Below are 21,406 nucleotides of genomic sequence, written 5' to 3' on the forward strand. Positions count from 1 at the left end.
TTGGAAGAGATCCTGGAGAAGTCTAGTGGAAAAAAGGGTCACAGATGAGGGGATGGGGAGTAAGCAGAATCAGTGACAACATGGATCTTGGTTGGGGAAGGATCCCAAGTACCTCATATCCTTGGGCAGTCACCCTAGTGGTTCAGGGCTCATCCTGTTTTTCTTCTTCATTGTGTGGGTATTCTGCTCTTATCATTTCTTCACTTGAGGTGCATATCTGTCTGTGCATGGAGATGTATCTTGGCCATTTTAAAATTGAATGGTCCACCAATAATAGATAGAGCAGCAAGTAAAACGAACAGTAAAATCCTACCCAAAATAGAAAGAGGGGCCTTAGGGTGTATTGAAATACCCAAGGCAATCTGTTAAAATGATAGAAAAGTTCTTTATAGAAGTATCTATACAGTACTAGGGGAATAGACTTCATGTTTCTTTTCAAATTTCTATAAATGATAGTTTTCCTAACTTGCTCTTTTTCTATATTTCAGTGTTCTCCATTCCATCAACACCCAAGTGATGTCTTTTTTTTATATGAGCAACTGCAGTGAAAGATTAATGTAAGCATGGTATATCACGAGCAAAGGATCACACAATATATTTCCTTAGAGTACACATTCGCCTTGTAAAAGAAGGAAAGAATGGAAAAAAGCTGTAGTAATTAGATTCCCATTGTAACCCTAGTGGAGTGAGAAAGATTAATAGCTGTGCTGCAGGACTGTATTCCACAGTGAGAGGCACTGTATGTCACTGTTTTCTCTTGAGATGGAATTTGGCCTGAAGTAGAACACAATTTCTATAATAATAATGATAATAATAGCCAACATTTTTAGCACCTTCTCTTTACCGATTATTTTACATTTATCTTCTCCAAGCCTCACGATGACCTGGTAAGTTAAATAATTCATGTTTAAGCAGCTGAGACTCAGAGAGGTTAATTGACTTCCAGACCATGCAGTTAGTAAGACATTTTACAAGGGCACTTGGCTGCATGTAGGATTATCAGATCTTCAAGAGGTAGGTTGCAGCATTAAAGAAATCACAGAACTTTTTTTTAATGTACACAATATTGAAGCTTGAAAAAGAACCACGTCACTCTAAATTACAATGATAAATAAAGGTCTTTTGTGTTTGGCCAACTGATCATAACCTGTAGCTCTCCACCGGTGAGGTAGTAGACGTCAGGGGAGCCCAGTTCTTTCAGGCATGCTTGGTCAGGCAGCTTTCTGCAGGGAAGGTTACAGTGTGTGAGTTACAAAGCCCTCCTGCTGCACAGGTATCAGAGGTTGTCTGTTACAAGTTCCTCACTTCGACTATTACTTCCTTTTCACGATTCTATTTTGGACTTCTGTCCCATGTGTATTTACTGATAGACAAAGCTTTTTTTTTTTTTTTTTTAACAACCTCTTTGCCATGACTGAAAAGGAGCCTTGTATATCCTGCAGTTTCTGGGCATTGTGAGTCTCGTTTTAAACTTAAATTGGTGATAATGGTGACTGTGACTCCCTATTGTCCAAGGAGGGAAGTTGCAGAGAGAGGCTTTTAAAGATGATCCAATAAAAATCAATGGAGTAAGCCTTTTTGATAAAATGATCTTTATTGTACAGAGGCTGTTTGGGATATGACTTGGGTACAGTATACCCTGGGGCAAAGCCCAGTGTTTTAAAACTCAAGGCATACTATGAAAAGGTCTATTTTTATTAGTGCAGGTACTATAGTTGGCAGGCTTTCTTCTTATGAAATGAAATACCCAGCAGACCATTCCTGATTATGTTATGTATTTTCAGATGTTACCATTGACTTATATTTATAGTGTCGACTACTGAATTCTATCTTAAATATGCAAATTAGATGCATAACTAACCTCCCAAGCTGCATTCTGTGCCCTGTGTTACACTCTACAATGTAGCCTGTGCGTAAACAGGTCTCCTAAAAGTCTTAGAGTGAAGCTTATTATTTGCTTTTAAAATGTAAGCACAGAGAGTGTATGTGAGATATGTGGCCCTCTGGGTAACACATTCTGCTCTTAGAGCATAACGCTCTAAGGGTGAAGTCAGTAAACGTCTAGCAGTGCAGGCAAGGAGTAAAACCAAGAGAGTTGCATAGGTAACTCCCCAGAGACCAGAATGAGCCAAAAGTAGTTGATGTGCAAGTCTTGGCCAGTGTGTTTGGAGATTCAGAACACCAAGTGTGTGTTGTGGTATTAGGGAAAGTTAAATCTCCAACTGCATTGTTGGTGTGGTTCTGGCCTGTGCCCATCGGTTTTCTATTTCCCAGAGACCCCAGAGTCCCCAACTCCCCACTACCCTATTCCTTAGGACAGCATAAGTATAGTCAGGAGCCTTATGAGCACAGTCCTGCTTTTGCTACTAAAGTTGAAGGGAATGAGTATCCTTAAATCTCTGTATTTCATTCTCCTGTGTCTTGATGAATAGTGGTTTGATTATTTTGATGCAAACATGAGTTCGTAGAGTATCTAATAAAGAAATAAATTTCCTTGTGGGGGTGGGGAGAAGGAGGGAAACCTAGACAAATAAAGTGAGAAACTGAACCCTTCGAACAATATGAGAAATCACTTCAATTGAAAAGCCTAGGAAATGACCCTATCTTGGACAACACAATTCATGGGCAGTTTTGTGGGGGGGAGTGTCTTGTGTCTCCCCTAATGCATGAAGGCACCCACCCCATCTCGGTCTGCTCTTCCTAGATGGTAGCCCAAACTCTAGAATATTTCTCTTTCTTTCTTTGATCCAATTCAAAGGACTGCATTCTAGTCCTTCAGAATTCTATACTAGCAAATTAGATAAATGATTCTGCCCCGAAGTCAGGCAACTAAAGATTCATTGGTTTAGCCCTTCACCTCTGTTCAGTCATTCATAAATAATTTATTTCACCAGGTCCTGTACTAGGTGTGGGGGTTACAGAGATAAATATAGTACAATCCCTGAACGGGGGAAAATAGTCTCATGGTGGATTAAAATACTCTACTAACTTTAAGTTGTTATTATTGTCTAGCATAAGAGGTGTTATTATAGGTATGGTATTAGACGCAGTGGGAACATAGATGAGGAAGCTGACCTTTTACTTGGAGTGGTGGTTAAGAATTCTTATTTGAATATGGTCTTAAAGAATTCAAGGTGGGAGGTAGAGAGGAGGTAATAGTATCCTTTGCAGAGGGAGGAACAAAAGCATGGAAATGTGAGTGTGAATGATACCATACAAGAATAATCAGGACTGACAGCCAGCTGATGTGCTTTAGTACAGCCATACTGGTGTGCATACAACAAGTGTTCATTCTGATTAGCTGTTGCCTGTGCCTCAGTAGTAATTTATAATGTTCACTCTAGGAAAAGTGACAGATCACCTGAAACCACAGGGGTTGCGTGTGAGGAAAAGAAGGAAGGAAAGAAAGGAGGGTGGGAGGAGACCGATTATGAAGGAACTTGAATGCCAGCTAGGGAGTTTGTGTGTCACTGAATTGTATTTACTCACTCATTCATTCATTCATACATCCTCTGGAGGCAGGGATACCAGATAGAAGGCTAGATCAAAAATCCAGTCAGAGCAATTACTTGAGCCAAGGCAGTATTAGTTGAAATTGAAAGGAGGGACTAGATGTGAAAGATATTTTTAAGAGGTCTGTGTTCTGGCTTTGGTGGTTGTTATGGGAAGTGCAAGAGACAGAAAAATGAAATAGAATGGAAATCATCATGTCGGAAGGAATACTTGTACTCCCATGTTCATTGCAGATCTGTTTACAATAGCCAAGATATGGAACCAACCTAAATGTCCATTGACAGTTGACTGGATAAGCAAAATGTGATGTATATATACACTATGGAAAAAGAATGAAATTCTGCCATTTGCAGCAACATGGATGAGCTTGGAGAAAATTATGTTAAGTGAAATAAGCCGGGCACAGAGGGAAACATACCATATGTCCTCACTCATAAGTGGGAGCTAAGAGAGAAAAAAGGAAAGAAAGACCACAGTGGTGCATAGGAATTGCAGGAGAGAGCCAACCTAGGGTTGCTGGGAGGTGGGGAGTGGGAGGGAGGTCGGGAAATAATTGGGTGGGGGACACGGGGTGTGGAGTATGCACAAAGCAAATGTACTTCACAGGGCCTGGTTTTCCAAAGCCTTGCAGTTTCAAATATCGACCTTGCAAAGGACAGGAAATTTTCCCCAGGCTATAGTCTCTGTTGTAAGATAAAGAATTGCAAGGTTACTGGCTCAAAGACAGACAGGTTACTGATTGATATTTAAAGATACAGGGAAATTGCTGTAAGAAGAGAATGTTTGCTAAAATCAAGCTTTTGTTGCAAATTGCATTATGGAAGGTCACCCTGCTTGTCTTTCTGAATGTTACCATCTTCTATTGTTAAACTTGTTAAACTGTACTTAGCAAAAACCCCACCTATGTTCTCTTCCTGTAACTTCCTAGAGAATAAATGTGGGAAGAGAACCCCGATTCGTGGTTAATTTCCCAAATGGAAGGAATGCCTCTATCTTGAGGGTTCTGGGAGATTGATCCCTTTTCGGGGCTTCTCACTGCTCAGAAGAGATGGGCTTTGAGTAATCTTTGGTGGCTCCATCACCCAGGGGAAAAGGGGTGACAAATCCATGGGAGGCAAAGCAATAACAGGGAATAATTGCAATCTGTGGTAATGGGCATGCTGATAGTATTGATCTGACCATCACATCTTGGGTACAGGTGATGACAGTCAGCTTTGTACTCCATGAATATGCATAATCAGTAAAAAAAAAAAAAAAAAAAAAAAAAAAAAGGTGGGATCTGAGGTTTCCATAGTGGGTAACAGAGTGTCTTGTATGTACTCAATAAGGGTTATTGAGTAGAATGTTAAGAGCAATTTTCTAGTGCTTTCCTGCAAAGATGAAATTATGGTAGAATTTCATATTCTGAGCCATAGGAAAGAATGGGGGTCTGATGAATCTCTTGGTGCTCAATACACTAGCACAGTAGTTTATTCCACCAATAAACTATCTGTACAGTGGATGTGATAAATTGAGTTAGCTTATGAAGTGTACTCTGTAGAAAAGCAGGGCTAATGGCTCCATCTGAGAAGAAGCCCCTGTGGATGAGTGTGAATGGCTTTGTAGGCTGAACCTATGACTTGCCCCAATTCTGGGAAAGATATATTAGAGATACAAAGAAAGCGTTTTTGTTAGCTACATAAACAATAAAACATTCTGCTTTCTTAGTAGCACAAAATAATACCATTTGCCCAAAATGAAAAAAAAAAAAAGGAAAGAAAATTGTAATTAGAAACTCAGAATATAGTTTTAAAACCAAAAGGAATAGTATGATATTCAAGGAACACGAAGTCTAAGTCAAATTTGAAAGCTTCTGCTGTGTCATGTCTTGAGACATTTATTCCAACTTTTTGATTCATGTTATCATTACTCGTGATTGAATTCAACCTAGTCAATGGCTAGATAGGTTCTTTAGTAAAGAAAACCTGTGACTCAATGAGCCATTATGAAATGATGATGACTAGGTAGGCAGGGTCTTGATATTCAAACAACTCTGCTAGAATGGCCTATAATTCCTTGTGATACAACAAAGAGAGCACTCAGCTAAGAGTCAGAATACCAGCCCTCCCATGTACCAGCCACTGTCTGTGCACAAGCCTGGGACACCTCATCTCTAAAATGAGAATAATAGTAGTTTATTTGGTGTACTCTAAAAGGCTGTTGTGAAGATCTGAGGAGATACTCCAAGTATAAATTCTTTGTGACCTATAAACTCTGCTGATTTGCAACATTATTACTATTGAACCGCCATGTAGGTGTAATGGTTAAAGCACCTCTGCCAAGATCACCACAGATGATGTTAATGAGAGTAAGGTGGGCTGGGACAATGTAATGTGCTAGTGGTCTCTTTCCCTGGCTCCATGGGCAAGCTAAAAATTTACAAGAGGACACTGCCTTGGGTTGTTGACTTGTGCTATATCCCAGGATATTACAGCACTAACTTACTTGTAGGAAGCTAACCAACCTGTAGTTAGAGATTATCTTTTTGAAGCAAAAACCCTTAGTCCCTTATCATGGATCAAAATAGCTCGAGAAATATAATCAAGAGACAAAATAACCTTTCCTGGATCTCAAGAGGCAAAGGATTCACAGCAGCAGTTTTGTTTTTGCTGCACATGTATTTGTCTCCTTAAATGTACACATATATATTTTTACAACATGGGCAAACACATGTTCAAATTAATTGTTAGTTGAAAGCAGATATATTTCTATTATTTGCTTTGATGATCCATACTCAGTAACAATCTGCATTATTTTTCTGTTCATTTTTTGGTTATCTACCCCCTTGGAAGCTAGTTTACTAATATATGAGGAGAAAATTTTTCCCGTTCTAGAGTATATTTCTTTTTTTTTTTCTTTCAGAAAGATGACCAGTAAAGGGATCTTGACCCTTGACTTGGTGTTGTCAGCCCCACGCTCTCCCAAGTGAGCTAACCGGCCATCCCTACGAAGGGATCTGAACCCGTGGCCTTGGTGTTATCAGCACCACACTCTCCCAAGTGAGCCATGAGCCGGCCCCTCTAAAGTATATTTCTATGCGGCACATTTAGATAAAGAAGTGTGGGAAGATTTGAGAATAAATTGCCTGTTCTCATTGGCAAATGTTGACTACTGACCCCCTCTTTCTTTTCCAAGCAGCTAAAAATGGTCTTAATTTATGTAAAATTCTGTATCAGTTTTGTCCTTAAAAGGTGTGGATTGGGCTGCCGATGTGTTGATTGTGTGGCCATGGGGAGAGGGAAGCATGTATAGCCTTGGATACATCCACACACTTGACGTGCATGTATCTATAGCAGGTCTATACTCCTGAAACATTTTAGGAGAGCTGTTTACATGACCATATTCCAGTTGTGCAGCTGTAGATGTAACAATATCTTTGGTTTAATGTGGCTTATGGGAAATGGAAATGCAATAAATGGAAACTAGTGCATATTAAGATAGAAATCCCTATTGACTTTCTTTATAACAGTGTTCAGTTAACAAGACTTTATCAAAAAGTTAGAAGAATATGTCATGATTAGGCAATTATTAAAAAGGTGAATGGCAAAGAGAGTTGTTTAAATTTCAAAAAGAGTTGATATTTGTAAGCCTAATTCATATTTCCATCGCAAATTGATTTTGCAGTTCAGATCTGAGGCTATGAAGTCAAGATCTAACAATTATATACCTAGTCACAATTCAGCATGTCATGGACAGTCATTATGTATGTTGTTTGTGGAAATAAATGGTGTAAGTTACCACTGTTAAACTGTTGCAAATTATTGGTTATATTGAATTGCTTTTGTACATATACAAGTATCAATTATACAAAATGACATTAAAAATTAAAAAAAAAATTTTTTTTAAAGACTAACTGTGCCCTTGATGGAAGGCAGCTTTCAGAACTGCTTTACTTACTCTAAATGTTTTCTGTCCTTGGCTGTTTGTTATTCTTAATTCGAAATCAAACTGTGTCATTGAGAATCAAGATTGTATCAAGAGTGTTTATGAAGACTACAATGTAAAAAAAATAAGAATGACAAAAATCTTGAAGCCCACATTTGTTAATTTAAGATAGTTTATAAATTCAAATCCAAGTTAATTTAATTTTTATTTTGCTGTATTTACTTTTAATTATAGAGCATATGACATCTTAATTTTGTCACCTGTCAGGTGGGGGTGGGAGGGTGGGGAGAATTACAAGTTATCTATTAGCATTATTCTTGTGAAAACAGTATCAGACATGGTAAAATATCTAAAAGCACTTTGTAACTATAAAGAACTATGCAAATGATGTTGTTATTATAATAAATGTGGCATTGACATCTTTTTATTTAAAGCAAACATCAGAATGTCTGTTTCCTGATATAAAACAAAACATTTTCTGCGCTTCATTTTTCATCTTTTTGTAGAGATATTCCTTTCTCATCGACATGGAAATTAAGATTCTTTAGGTAATGCTAATAAAATAAGCACATCCTTATGATTTTTGAAGATTTATAAGATGTACATTTTTATTGTTACTAAATGTTGTTACTTACTCAGAACTAAAAATGTAATGAGAAGTAGCCTGCTCAATCTGATAATTCTACTTAGCTGTTTTAATAACTAAGTAGCATATTTTTTTTAGAGACCATCTTTAGTATTATAGGTATTCTTGGTGATGTTATATCATTCTTCAAAGAAAATGTGTATATCCAGCTTTATACATTTGGGCAAAAATAGGAATCACAGTTTCAAAATACTAATGGGAAAACGAGTCACAATAAGTATGTTGGATTCTCAAGATAAAGAGATGTTCAATTCTCAGAATTACAGCATCTGTCTATAAAAATAGTGTAATTGGGATATACTATTTTAGTAAGAAACTCATTAAGTATATGTTAAAAGCTCCTTTTTAAAAAATTTGACATTCCAGTAAACTGTTAGGAAAATGTCCTTTTAATTGCTTTTCCTCTAAGTGTCTAGAAGTGGCAGTACATTAAGATTAAAAGCAGAAAGTCCCTTAAATTCCTTTCAAGAAGTCCATCCTGTTAGTGTGACTTCTAGAAAGCCAATGGCTGTTATTACTTTTGGCTGGAAGGAGATTGCAAAAGACTTGAAGAAGAAATAGAAACTGTAATGAGAGTTTTCTTTCACTCTTACAGTTTACGCTTATTTGTTCCTCTTCTTAGTTTATTAAACATTTTTGCCAAGAGGTCCTGTCTCTAGAAGGAAGTGTTTGACAATGACAGTTAAAAATGCTATGTAGTGAGATACTTTTACCCAAACATCTAAAAAAAGATTTTAAATTTCTATAAAAATGATAATAGCAAACAAATTATAGTGAATAGTAAATAGTAAAATTCTTATAATTATGTGAAGTGCTTTCTCACTCAGATTCCTTCCACACTTATTATTTTATTTCAGTGTGCTATAAGCAAGACTGGTAAATTTGTTGTTTTATAGATGAAGACTTAGAGACCTTGGAGGTTGACGTGACTGCCTTAAAAACCCAAGCCAAGCTGTGGCTGAATTGAGACGCGAGGCCAGTTGTCTATGTTTCTTTTTCAGTGTGACCTGACCTAGCATGTACCTCACACATTGCATTTTTCTTATATTCTAGGTTTCTCCTCTGCAAGCTTCTCTTGGACCACCACCACCAGCTGAGCAAAGGAAGACTGTGAATCCGCATCTGAGCCCATCCATCGTTTGGTTTCCCATGATGAGCTCGCCAGTGCAGCCTGGTCAGTCTGCTTGTTTTTTGAACAAGTCTGTTAATGAACAGACTTTATGTGAAAAATGTTGCTTTGTGTTGCTTCAAACCAAGCAATTTAAATCATAAAGGAACATTATTTTCTGATGAAGATTGGTTGATATAACAATACATTTTGAATTTTGCATTCTATAGCTAATCCTCTCTTACTTAACCCAGTTTGTCTCCTGAGCAAGTAATTTTCTTTGCATTATTGTCTGAGCATTAGGTTTTAATCCTTCTGCTTCTAATGCAACATTTAGATTAAATTTTATGATGTTATGAATATTAAATGTGATATAGGAATCTAATTTGCACCCGTAATCTTTCTGACCTAATACATGTGTCTATGTGGTTTTAAATTATACTGTGGGGTTTAGAAGTCAGCTTGTGGACTGACTCCGCCTCCGTCTCTTTGACACACAGGAAGGATATTTTTCCTCCCCACCCTTCTTTGCTGACACTTCTGTTTCCTATATACATATGTAATTATAATCTCAGCACCTGCTTCCTCCAAGTCCAGAGTGATATGTGTGGCCCATGTAGTGCTGTGATCAGCAAGCCAACACCCATTCCTTCAGGAACAGGGTGTCACTTTGGGAACAAACACAATCCAAGTTTTGAGAATGATGGAGTAGGGTTAGATACCACATTTTAATGACACACACAGTTTAAAAGGATTTTCTGTGTGGATCATTCTAGGGGTATTTATTTCTATTTATTCTTCAGCATATTGATATCTTTGAGTTAGTTAACTCTTTAGGTTGAAACTTATGTAATATTATATTCAGGGTTTATAAGGGGAAAACTTTTGCCAGGATGGAGTGCCACACCCAATTAGCTGCTCAGGAATTCCACTCTCTCATCAGCTTTTCTCCACTTCCCCAATAGGCTGCCAACTTGTATGTTGAATTTGGAACTGGAATTCATTGAAAAGTATAACTGCAATTGTTGATTCTAAATGATGTAGTAAAAAAATCCCAGAGTCTTTAGTCACAACCATGATTTATAATTGGCATTGTGTCACATAGTGTAGGCCTCTTATCTCTGAGTCCCTACAGCCAAGTTATTCTCAAACTTTCGCATGCATTAACATCACTTGGAGAGTTTATTTAAAAAAGTCCCATACCCATAGTTTTTAATTTAGTAGGTCTGGAGTGGGGCCCAGGAACTGTGATTTTTACAGTTCTCCAGGTGATGCTATTGTTGCCTTGGGGAACACACTTGGGGAACTACAGGTCTAGCTCCTATACCATTTCTCACCCATCCTCCCCATCCCCCACAGATAGCCCTGATGAAGTGTGTTTTATGAGCTGCATTGCTTGTTATAGTTATAGTATAGTATTATTATCCTCTCTGTTGAGATGAACTTTAATGTTTGCATTTTTATTTATTGCATTTTAAATATTATATATTTATATCTTAATTGATATTTTAAAATGGCATAATTTAAGAGACAATTAATTTAGAACCACCATGGGCAAATATTTTTTTCTTATGGTAATATTTAGCAATGGAAGTTGACATACCCTCCCCCCCCAAGAATACTGGTTTTATAATATGAAAATATCTTTTGAGGCTGCTAGTTTGATGAGGAAATTCTTGTCAGTCACGATAATCGTTTAGTTAGGAAAGGGGAAAAAGTGGGGGATAAATGAGATGACCATTGAGTAAAGCCCATTTGACTTTAGGGCCACTAAAATTTCCTTGTGTACTTCTCTGTTAAGAACAACGTTATACAGAGGTCTCAGTCAACTCTGAGAGGTTCTTATGAATGAAATCTGAAGTTGAGGAAGGTCACAGAAAATGGGTCACGTGGGTGGGAGTCTGTTTTATTTATTGCGAGTAACAAACTATGATCAAAGACTTGAAACGCACCTTGCATGTATAAAGGAAAATGTTCTTGTTGCAAACATAAAAATAGTCTTCTGTTGTTATTAGCCTGCATCTTATGGTGCCATATATATTCTACTGGTGAGAAATAACCTGATTGTTTGACTTAGAAAAGGTCTAAGGACTTTCTTACATCTCCTTTTTTTTTACTATCTAAAAGAAAATTAAATTGGTCTTATGCAATCACCCTCCATATATTTTGCTTTCGAGTATTTATATTTGTCTTGAAAATTAGTTCTGGGCTAGTGTGAATTCTTGTTTTCCTCGTGCATTGACACCATTTGCAGAAAAGTTCCCTGTCCATATTCAAATACAGTTGATATCAAGTACAAAATATTACTGTCTTGATCATGTATTCAGTCAAACAAGTGCTGATTTTTGTATATAGAATTCACTTGTTTTTATTTTAATCTTGTTGCCCCAGTACTGTTAGAACATTATTGGGTATTGCTTTTAGGCACTGAGGAGCCTGAATGGTGGGAAGACTGTCTGGATAAGTTTGGCAGCTAGCTGCTGCAATTAAGCTATTAATTAATTCAAAACTTACTAATCATCTGTTTTGTGCCAGGCAATATGCTACCCAGTAGGGACACAAAAAGTATGAAAACATGGTTTCTACTCTCATGGACAACACCCTTTAGTGGGAGAGACAGAAATGTTAATAATTTTGATCCATTCAGTGTATTAAGTATTTTAGTAAATATAGGACCAGAAATTAATTTCTTCTGTATAGCAGTATGGATGCTATTTATAGTAACTAAATTTTTACCAGGAGTACTAAATAACAGAACACATAGTGCTCTTCACTGTGACTTGGCAAAGTGCAGCAGTGCTCTCAGTCTGTCAGCACTAGTGTTTCTCATTTTGAGACTCTATAAAAACATAAAATGCATCATTAAATCATATCTCAATGTAAGTATCTCTCCCGTGAGCTAAGATATGGTAATTGTTATCTTGCTCTCTGATGATAAATTTTTAAAAAGCTAATGCTGTTGAAACCTAAAGGACGTAATGACTTGTGGAGAGAATTCTTAGTGGCTTACATGTATTCTCTGCTATCTAGGCAATCCCATTTTTATGGGGAGGTGGACCAAAGAGGTTCATATAGAGTGCATTTTTTTTTTCCTCCAAAGAAGTTTGAGCCTATTTCAACCAAGAGCAGATTTTCGGTATGATCCCAAGATTCTAGAAAACGTGGTTTAAGCCTGGACGTTTTTAACGAGTAAAAAAATTGGGCAACATCAACCCTAAAACAATTCCAGTGTGACTTTTAATTTTGATGGATCTAATATTTATGATGTTATTTTGATGAAAATGCATCAAAGGGAATTTTCCAAGCATAGAACACAGTGTGCATGATGCCCCCTAGAATTGTGCAGTGCTGTGGCCTGTGGGCTCCTAGGTAAGTTTGGAGGGTAGAGTGACCATAGCTGTGTTGCAAAGCCCTATAACATTAGTTTTCAAAGCCCACCATATAAAGGTAGCTTGTTTCCCTTTTCTTCGACATTGTGGGAACATTTGTAACAACTACTTACCTATATGGAGTGAAAGGACCAGGCTATTTATATAAGCTAAAAGTTTTTGTAACAAGATACTATATTCTCTTCATTTTCTCACTGGCACATCTTGGGCAAAAATTGGTTAAGAGATTTCCCTTCATGCCTCTGTTTTTCTAAACAGCTGAATTCCCTTATAGAAATGTAGAGTAGGTTTAACTAATGATCAAAAAGTTCTTTGAAATATAAATTGTTATGGAAATGCTAAGCAGTATAAACAATTTGAGGGCAAGCATTAATAAAAGCTTCACTGCAAGCATTTTAAAAGAGGACTAATAAAAGCTTCACGGTTCAATTAATACAGCACAACATCGGGTTTTCTAGAAGCATATGGGACCCAGAAGACTTGCCCCTGTTTTTAAAATTTACGAACTCTTTAATGATTCACCACTTTTACTTCAGTGTATTACCCACTGTAGTGCCATTTAGTCATTAAGTAGGAAACTAAAACCAGGACAAAGCTACAAACAAATATCATAATGTCCAAGTGGGTATTTTTTCTTCTGTTTGTTCACAGAATGTTACCATAAAAAATGAATGTTAAATTAAATGGAGTCATAGGACAAATCAAGTAGGTTATGACTTCCTGATGTGGGTATAATCAGTTGGCATTTTAATGAAATACAGGTGAAATACCATTACAAGAAGCTCTGTATAATAAAATATTTTCAGGCTCTGGGCCAATTATCTATTTCAAGTAGTATTCAGGAAAAATATTCCAAGATAATAAAATAAATTAGTCCCTTGAAGTTTGTTGTAACAGAATTTGGTCACAGGGTACATTAATAATGGAAGCATTGCATGTTAAATTTATTAAATGTTGTTTTGGATTTTTTGTTTTTACTGCTTTAACTCCACAGTTAAGTGATTCATTCTTTTGCTATTTCTAAGTCTAAACTTCTCAATCTGAAAATCAAGTTTGAAACATAAACAGAGAAAGCATATTATTCACTCTCCAATTCCTGAGGGACAGTGCTTTAATAGTGAACCCTTCTCCCAAAGTTTTTGGTTTAAGTTTATTTTGCACATTTATTTGTTCTCACATTTGCTTTCCACAGTTAATTTTGGTGGGTAATTCTTGGTGGGTCTATTTCTTCTTATTTTTATTATCGTAACATTACACACAAACGCCATAATGTAGTTCAAACAGAAAAGAAGGTTATTTTTCGCTCATTGAAGACTGGAAGGGAATTCCTGAGTGGTGGGTTGTTTTTCTCTCTCGACTATCCAGTGCCCCAGGCAGCTTCCAACGTGCTTCTTCAACTCATGGATTCTAAGGTCAGTGTGCATTTTCTACATCAAGCTGATGGAAGGGAAATGGGAGAAGTGGATTGTGTATAGGAAGTTTCCATGGGCACATCACTCCTGTTCACATTTCGTTGGGTAGAGTTTGGTCACATGGCCACTCCTAAGTACAAAGCAGGCTGGAAGATGTAGCCTAGCAGTACCCCAGGAAGAGGAGGAAAGAAGTTTGGTGAACAGCTTCCATATTTGTCTTGAACACTTATACCTAGGAGTTCAAACATGGTATTGCTTACAAGGGGTGGAGTATTTCATAATGTACTCTTGATTAAACCAATTATTAAAGAGTTAAGTAAGGTTTCTTTAAAGAGATAGAAACACATTGAAATCAGGGCAGATCAGCTTACCTACATTTTTTAAGAGTTGGCTTAGTAAGCCTTTCTTTTTGAATCATGCTGAGTAGATAATGACTATTGTAGTGATTAGAACATTCAAGTTCTTGATGCTAGTTGGAATTCTCCAAAAAATGGGAAGAAACTGTGTGATGTAGAATATTATGTGCCCTCAATTAGTGTATAAAAGTCATGTCAGATTATCTGAAATTATAATTGCACATACGCTGAGGAAGAAGTACTTTAAACTTAATATTTGAAATTCTTATGTTTGCTCTTTGTTGCATATTGGGATCACATTTTTAAACACCTTCATGGTTTTAAATATGAAAACCTAAGCCAAAATATACAATAGTTGATAAATACTTATTTTATATTGATCTTTTCATGAACACAATTATAAAATGATGCTAGGTTATGTGTTTTCTGAAGCTCCATGAGGAAGATCTTGGTACAAAAGATACATGGACAGCCTTTTATTTATAGCATTATGTGCAACGTTTATTTATTTATTTATTGTTTATTTGTTTTTACTGTATAGTCTAGGGTTTGTTCTTAAGAGTACCAAAACTGTGTGTGTGTTTGTGTGTGCATGCAAGTGTGCTTGTGTTTGTTACAAAACTTTAACAATTTTAAGGGAATACAGAGGTATGTGGAGATATGTAACCTGCACTTATGCTAAATAATCCCTAAATGCTTTACCTTCTATGGTTTTCTGTATATTTCTTAATTTTTGTCTGTCATCTTTTGAAAATGTCAGTATATAGCAAGCAGTCTTCTCCATTTGCAATCTACTGCTTCTAATTTGTTGTAGAGTTAGGAAGCTAAGAAGTATGTTAAATAAAATTGTTAGTAAGATGGTGAATTCTGAGAAGTGCGAAGTTCTCTTTTATCAGCAAAATACTTGTGTTTGTTTCTTCTTACATGTTGTAATTACATTTTAACTGTCTTCCCACCCACCCTGCCCTCCTTATTTTCTTGATTCTGTATGTCTTTTCTATTTAGATTTACAAAATTTTGAATTTCTAATAGGTTAGGCATTGTTATGGTTTTGATTTTACCATGCTTGTCCTTGCAAATTATGATCAGTAAGTTTTATAATGCATGCCCATGTGTTGATTTGTGTTGCTTTGCAGTTACTTTAATATCCAAAATGAAAGACTCATAACTAAATTATTGGTGAGTTTTTCTTTAAAATCTTGTATTGATTTACAGGAAATCGAGAAACTCTGAAGTAGTTTGTGAAATTGTTTTAAATCTGTTTGCATGTTAACTTTCTGGCACTTGATTATATAAGGCTCTTTCCTTTTATGATAGATGGTTGCTCCTTAGTTATCAATGTGTTGCATAACTAACTTTTTCTCCCAGACTCTTAACTTCCAAGAAAACCTTCTTTTTATCTCCATTTTGCAATTCTGCTGGAAAGTACTCTGGGTAAGCTGGGGATCTTCCTTTAGAGTTGGAATTTGCCCTGATAAGTTCATCCTCTTTGGAATTCTGTGAGTCCTGTGAGAGTACAGGTAATCACAGTGGCAGATACATGAGCCCTCACCTTTTATCTTTCACTCACAGAAGAAATTTTTCTTCAAGAAATGTTGAAATGACAAATTATTAATAAGAAAAACTAGTCATGAGTTTTGGACTCTCTATGCATCTAAGCATGTTTAATAAAAGTTGGTGACACCTTCTGAGTCTGCAGTTACTGGAAAGGCTACTTGATTATCTTACCTGTGTTCTTCTGTTCTTCAAATTTCCAGTGCTTTCTGGAGATCTAAGACTGCTGTACAACTTGGAAAAGCCAGAACTTTATTGTGAACCCCTCTGTAAAAAATCTCTATCTGATAGAAAAAAATATTGCAAGTCATTGTCGTTACTTGTTTGGTTTTGTCACTGGGTTTCCAAATGTTTGCCCTGTGTGTTCATGAACATAGGTAGGCATGTTGGGGTAGGTTATTATCATTCAGGGTATACTGCCTGTTGAAATAAATTAACCCAGTGCTTGTGAAATAGTTCTTCCTGGAGTCCTATCTCCTGTCATTATATGTTGTATTAAATAGATTATTATGATTGAGATATTTTAAAAACTACTTTAAGAAAATAAAAGTGCATAGCTATGAAAATTCTTTTTGGGTAATTTTTATGTTATTTTTTAGTGTATCTATATCCTGTGTCTATATTAGCATGCTTCATTTTTTTTTTTAATGAAGGAAAATTGAGTGTATCTTACTATGGCTTTATGTGTAAAGTGAAACAGTAAATTGGAAAGCAGATTTTAAAGGGTCATGGTGTATCAATGAAAGGACCTAGAAATTAGTAGAAAAATTCAGGAAGCCAATTATGGAAAGAGGAACAATAATGCATACCATGACTTGTGTTAGGTGATGTATGCTATTGAGTGTCTGAATTTCAATAAAGTATGTCAAGAGTTCACTTTCCCTTCTGTTGGGAGAACTGGTAATCCGCCTATCCATCTGCCTTCCTACCTTTGTTAGTTTTCTTTCTTTTAAAATTTTTTATCCTGCTCACTCCAAAAAGGATTTGGGGTCTATATGATAAGTTTTAAAAAATGAAACACGACTGGAAAAAGGGAAATTAAGGGAAATTGGGTAGAGTAGATACGCTTAGTACATGTGCTTAAGTTCTGTAAGGTTGCTGGAAAAGGAATAGATCTGTTTCTGAGCTTCCTGCTAGCAAGTCTGTTTTCTACTATGAGATTAATCTTATTTCAGCCTAATTCTGATCAAATCACTGCCCTGTTTAAGAAATGTCAGTGGCTCTCTCTTACCTCTATTTAAGGACCCCACATCCTTTTCAGGCCTGTCGTCTTTTTTTCTCCTCAATGAACTTGTCCTGGTCACCATGTGAGTTGCGTATCTTCCCCAGGTTCAGCTTTCCTGCCTGCAGGACTGGGAATGTACCTTTCTCTCTGCTGGGAGTGCCCTGTTTACTTATCCTTCAAGACCCAGCACCTACTCGATTCTTCTGTGAAGCCTTCTTGGGTGATGCTGACATCGGTTACCTCGGTTAATTCAGAAACTTATCTCCTGCAGCTGGGGGTTGTCATCTCTAATAGACTGAGATTTTTGAGGGCAAGGGGCATCTTTCTAAGATCCCTTTTTTTTTTTTGGTATAAAATGAGCAGTTGGCTATTTTATTCATGTTTTAGTTAAGTAATGCACTGTCTAGTATGTAAAAGGAGTCATATAAATGAAGAAGAAAGGCCACTTTGTGACAAGGCTGATGATAGTGGTGTTGGGGGTGTGGAATTGGGGAGGAGGAGGCAGTTGAATATATCTGAGCAAAACCAAGCTGCTTCATCTCTGCCATAAATCATGTCTCTTTCCTTTGTTCCCTTTTATTTACTCATTTGTTGACTCTGTTCTTTTCACCTCTTCTGAATGACAACTTGGAGATCTTGTTTTGCCTCTGTGTAGTGCTATACAGTGAAATTTTTTCTTCTTCTCTTTCTAAGGTGGATTGCTATTTTTTGAATGATAAACATTGCAATAGGCTGATCACTGTCTGCAAGACTTGTGGTCTAATACTGAGTTCCCAGAATGTGGAGAAGTTGCTCAGTTTGGATCTGCCTTAGCTAGCACGGTGGCAGGAGCAGACCTAGCACCCTTTTTCCTTTTAGTAGCATGGACTTCTCCCTGTTCCGGTGCTTATAAGCCACCTCCCTCCCCAGAACAAGTATACACTGTAGTTAAGAAGAGTGGCAAGAGCAAAAGGATTTTGAATTGTGAGTAAGCAGGAAATTGTTTTAATGTAGTTGACAATTCCTTGGTCCAACATTCTTTAAACTTTTAAAAATTATTGTACTTTTTTGCATACTGGGTAATTAGCAGTAACTTTTTTTGTATACAAATTTCTGAGGACCTTCAGTAAAATTGTAAAAAGGAAAATAACTGGTTAAAAATTTATGACTTTTCAATTTGTTTTCGTTTCATCTTATATCAAATGATGAATTTATAAATGCTTTAATATAATAGTTGAAGTCTTTATGAAGTTTAAATTAGGATCATAAACTTTCTGTGTATTCCCATCAAAGAAGTGCTTTTGGCTTTATTATTTAACAGTGTTGCAATATGGCATTTGATGGAGAAAGTTATCTGTTACTTTGGAATATATCTATTCAATGGGCTTCCCAGGAAGTCCATTTTTCTACAGATCATGGGAAGAACAGATGTGGAATAGGTAAGCACTGTGTGTCTTTCACTCAGAGCTCTTTGGGAAATCTCTTTGGGTAGGCTTTTGTTTGTCACACACACAACAAGTATGTCTTTCCCTTGAATGATGCAACGGTCCAGCCTCCTGTGGGGTAACATCCACTGACAATAACGCCATAACCCATTAGTTGATTGCAAACTCCCTGAATCCATAGGGACTTGCCCCAGTCTGAATGAGTGACTAATTCTTACACTACAAGGTAAAGCTGAGGTCTTTAGGGAGGAGGGACATGTTAAGGTTGGATTGTTTATTTTGCTTGTTATAATTGCAGGATGATTAAGGAAATGTTGTTACATCCTGTTGTAGTTATATGTTCTTAACCAATATGTAGAGTGAAGAGGTTTTGATCTTTTTGTTTCTGCTTCTCTTATATTCCTTACCATTCTCCATCCCCCACCCCTAAGGAAAGAAAGTGTTCGTACTTGTTAAGTCTAAATAAACCCATATCTCTTTGCCTTGGATATTTTCTTACCTTGTCTGTTTATCTATTAATGAGAAATTATACAAATGCATATGAGAAATTATTAGTAAAAGCCCAAAGATTTAAACGCAAGCTCTGTAAACACTTGTCATCTATCTGTTATTCACTAAATCTCCCTTTGTCCTAGTTTCTTCATTTGGAAAAGATGTCACAAATTTGTTATATTCGTACATAAATGGTACAATTGTAAAGAAGAAGTAAAGTATCAAGTGTTCACTTAGAATGATCACACATAAATTTGTGCTTTTTTTCCTCAGTTGTGATCTATAACTATGCTTTTGTTAATGTCACCATATGTATTAGTCCATTTCTGTTGCTTATAGCAAAATACTTGGAACTGGGTAATTTGTATTTGTAAGAAAATGAAATTTATTTCTTATAGTTTCAGAGGCTGGGAAGTCTTATGGTAAGGGGTTTCTTGTGTGGTGGCTTTTCAGCAACACAGGGGTCTCACATGGTAGAAAATGATGGAGCAGAGAGAGATACTTCCTCATTCACTCTCCTTTTAAAGCCCCCAGAACCATGCCCCTGACCACCATTATTAATTCATTCACTACTGCAAGGTCCTACAATTGAATCACCTCTTCAAGGCTCACCTTTCAATTACCATAATAGGATTTCCTACCCTCATCACTTACAATGGGAATTAAGTTTTGGGAGGACATCAAAATAAGGCGGTGTAAAATCTGATGTCCATAGGTCTTCCTACACTGATGAGATATATGCTATCATTTCCTGGTTCTATCACAATTTCCAATTTTGTGTCTGTCTCACGGCTTGCTTACTTTTGAGCAAATAGAATTATGCGATCCTCTTTCTTATTATATGCCAGGTCCCTACTTTATCACACCCCCAATAGTGAGTGACTTAGTTGCCTTTCTTTACCTTTTTGGTGTGTTTTTATACCATTTGCCATGCCAGCATTTCTTGTGAGCACCCCTACCCCCACCCACCAGTTAACCTATGGACATTTGCTGCTGTATATTGACTATATATGGTTTAATGAAAATATTTTCCCTGAGTATCTTTCAGGAACTTGTACTAGAAACTTTGTCTTGTCATTTTTGTCAAAGTTATTTTGTCCAATCAGGTATGTCACAGATAAAATTGGTTACTATGAGGGATTTATCGTTTTGCATAGTTTCCATTCCATGGCCGTAGAAAAGGTTGTATTTGGTATCCGGATTTAGATCAGAGTCCCAGAACTCTGTGGGCGCTATAGCTTATAGCAGGCAACACAGTGAAATAGACTCAACCAAGAGTGGGTGTCCCAGAGGAGTCAGGATGTTCCTATTAGAAACCCAGCTCTGCCCTAACTAACTTTGGGGTTTGGGACAAGTTGCTTTACCTCTGTGGATATCAGTTTTCTGTCTTGTATTAGTTTCCTGTGCTTTTTATAATAAATTACCATAAACTTGGTGGCTTAAAGAAGAGAAATTCATTCTCTCACAGTTCGAGAAACTGGGCTGAAATCCAGGTGTCAGCCAGGCCATGCTCCCCGCAGAGGCCTTAGGGGAGTATCCATTCCTTGCCTCTTCTACCTTCTGGTGGCTGCTGGCGTTCCTTGGTTTATGGCTGTATCATTCTAATCTTTACCTCCATGGTCACATCTCCATCTCTTCTGTGTGCATCAAATCTCCCTCTGCCTCCCTCTTGTACAAGCACAAGCACATGTGATTGCTGTTAAGGACCACCTGGATAATCTGGAATAAGCTCTCCATCTCAAGATCTTTATTTAATGACGTTTGCAAAGTCCTTTCTTGCCATAAAAGTTGATATTCATGACCTCGGGGAGGTCATTATTCAGTTACCAAACACCTGAACTAATTTCTGAAGTCTTGCTGGCTTGTAATTTCTCTTCACACATTCGCTATTCATTCCATTCATTCACTCATTCACCAGACTTTTATTTCATGCCTTCTGTGTGCTAAATGCTGTGGTAGGTATTAGCAATAACCTTCTGATCATGCCTTTAATAAGTTAGCTATGTTGTTGGTGAGATTACCATACAGAATAAATGCTAGGATAAAGGTAAAAGAGACAACTTCGCTAAGACTATTGGATTAAGTCTTTGCATGTCTCCTTTCAGATAATTCTAGAGTCTAAACCACCATCATGTCTCATATACATCATTTCAATAACTATAAGGGTTATATGTAGCCTGTGGACCAGAAGGTGTTTTGCAGGGGGGGAAGCATGTATCAGCTTAAATCCAGTTTAAAGGAATGTGTTGAGTACAGAAATAAAATATAGACTGTGTCTCCTTGCCCTCAAGGAATTGGTAACCTTATACAATTCTTATCAACACTGGCTGCACAACAGCATCAACAGCAGAGCTTTAAAAATG

At 36.8% G+C, this 21,406-nt stretch overlaps 1 protein-coding gene across 22 annotated transcripts in view; it reads left to right on the forward strand.

Moving 5' to 3' along the window:
• HDAC9 (histone deacetylase 9) overlaps positions 1-21,406 on the forward strand; it is an 899,944-nt gene that overhangs the window by 68,719 nt on the left and 809,819 nt on the right. For 15 of the 22 annotated variants that reach the window (XM_063101421.1, XM_063101428.1, XM_063101425.1 and 12 more), the window contains exon 1: positions 9,199-9,257. In XM_063101421.1, the coding sequence (XP_062957491.1) occupies positions 9,233-9,257 (25 nt within the window). In that variant the 5' untranslated portion in view covers positions 9,199-9,232. Of the gene's footprint in view, positions 1-9,136; positions 9,258-21,406 lie in introns of those variants that run through there. The other 7 variants (XM_063101434.1, XM_063101431.1, XM_063101435.1 and 4 more) reach the window with 4 other exon arrangements.

The sequence above is a fragment of the Cynocephalus volans genome, chromosome 6, assembly GCF_027409185.1.
Source record: "Cynocephalus volans isolate mCynVol1 chromosome 6, mCynVol1.pri, whole genome shotgun sequence".
Taxonomy (NCBI): Eukaryota; Metazoa; Chordata; class Mammalia; order Dermoptera; family Cynocephalidae; genus Cynocephalus; species Cynocephalus volans.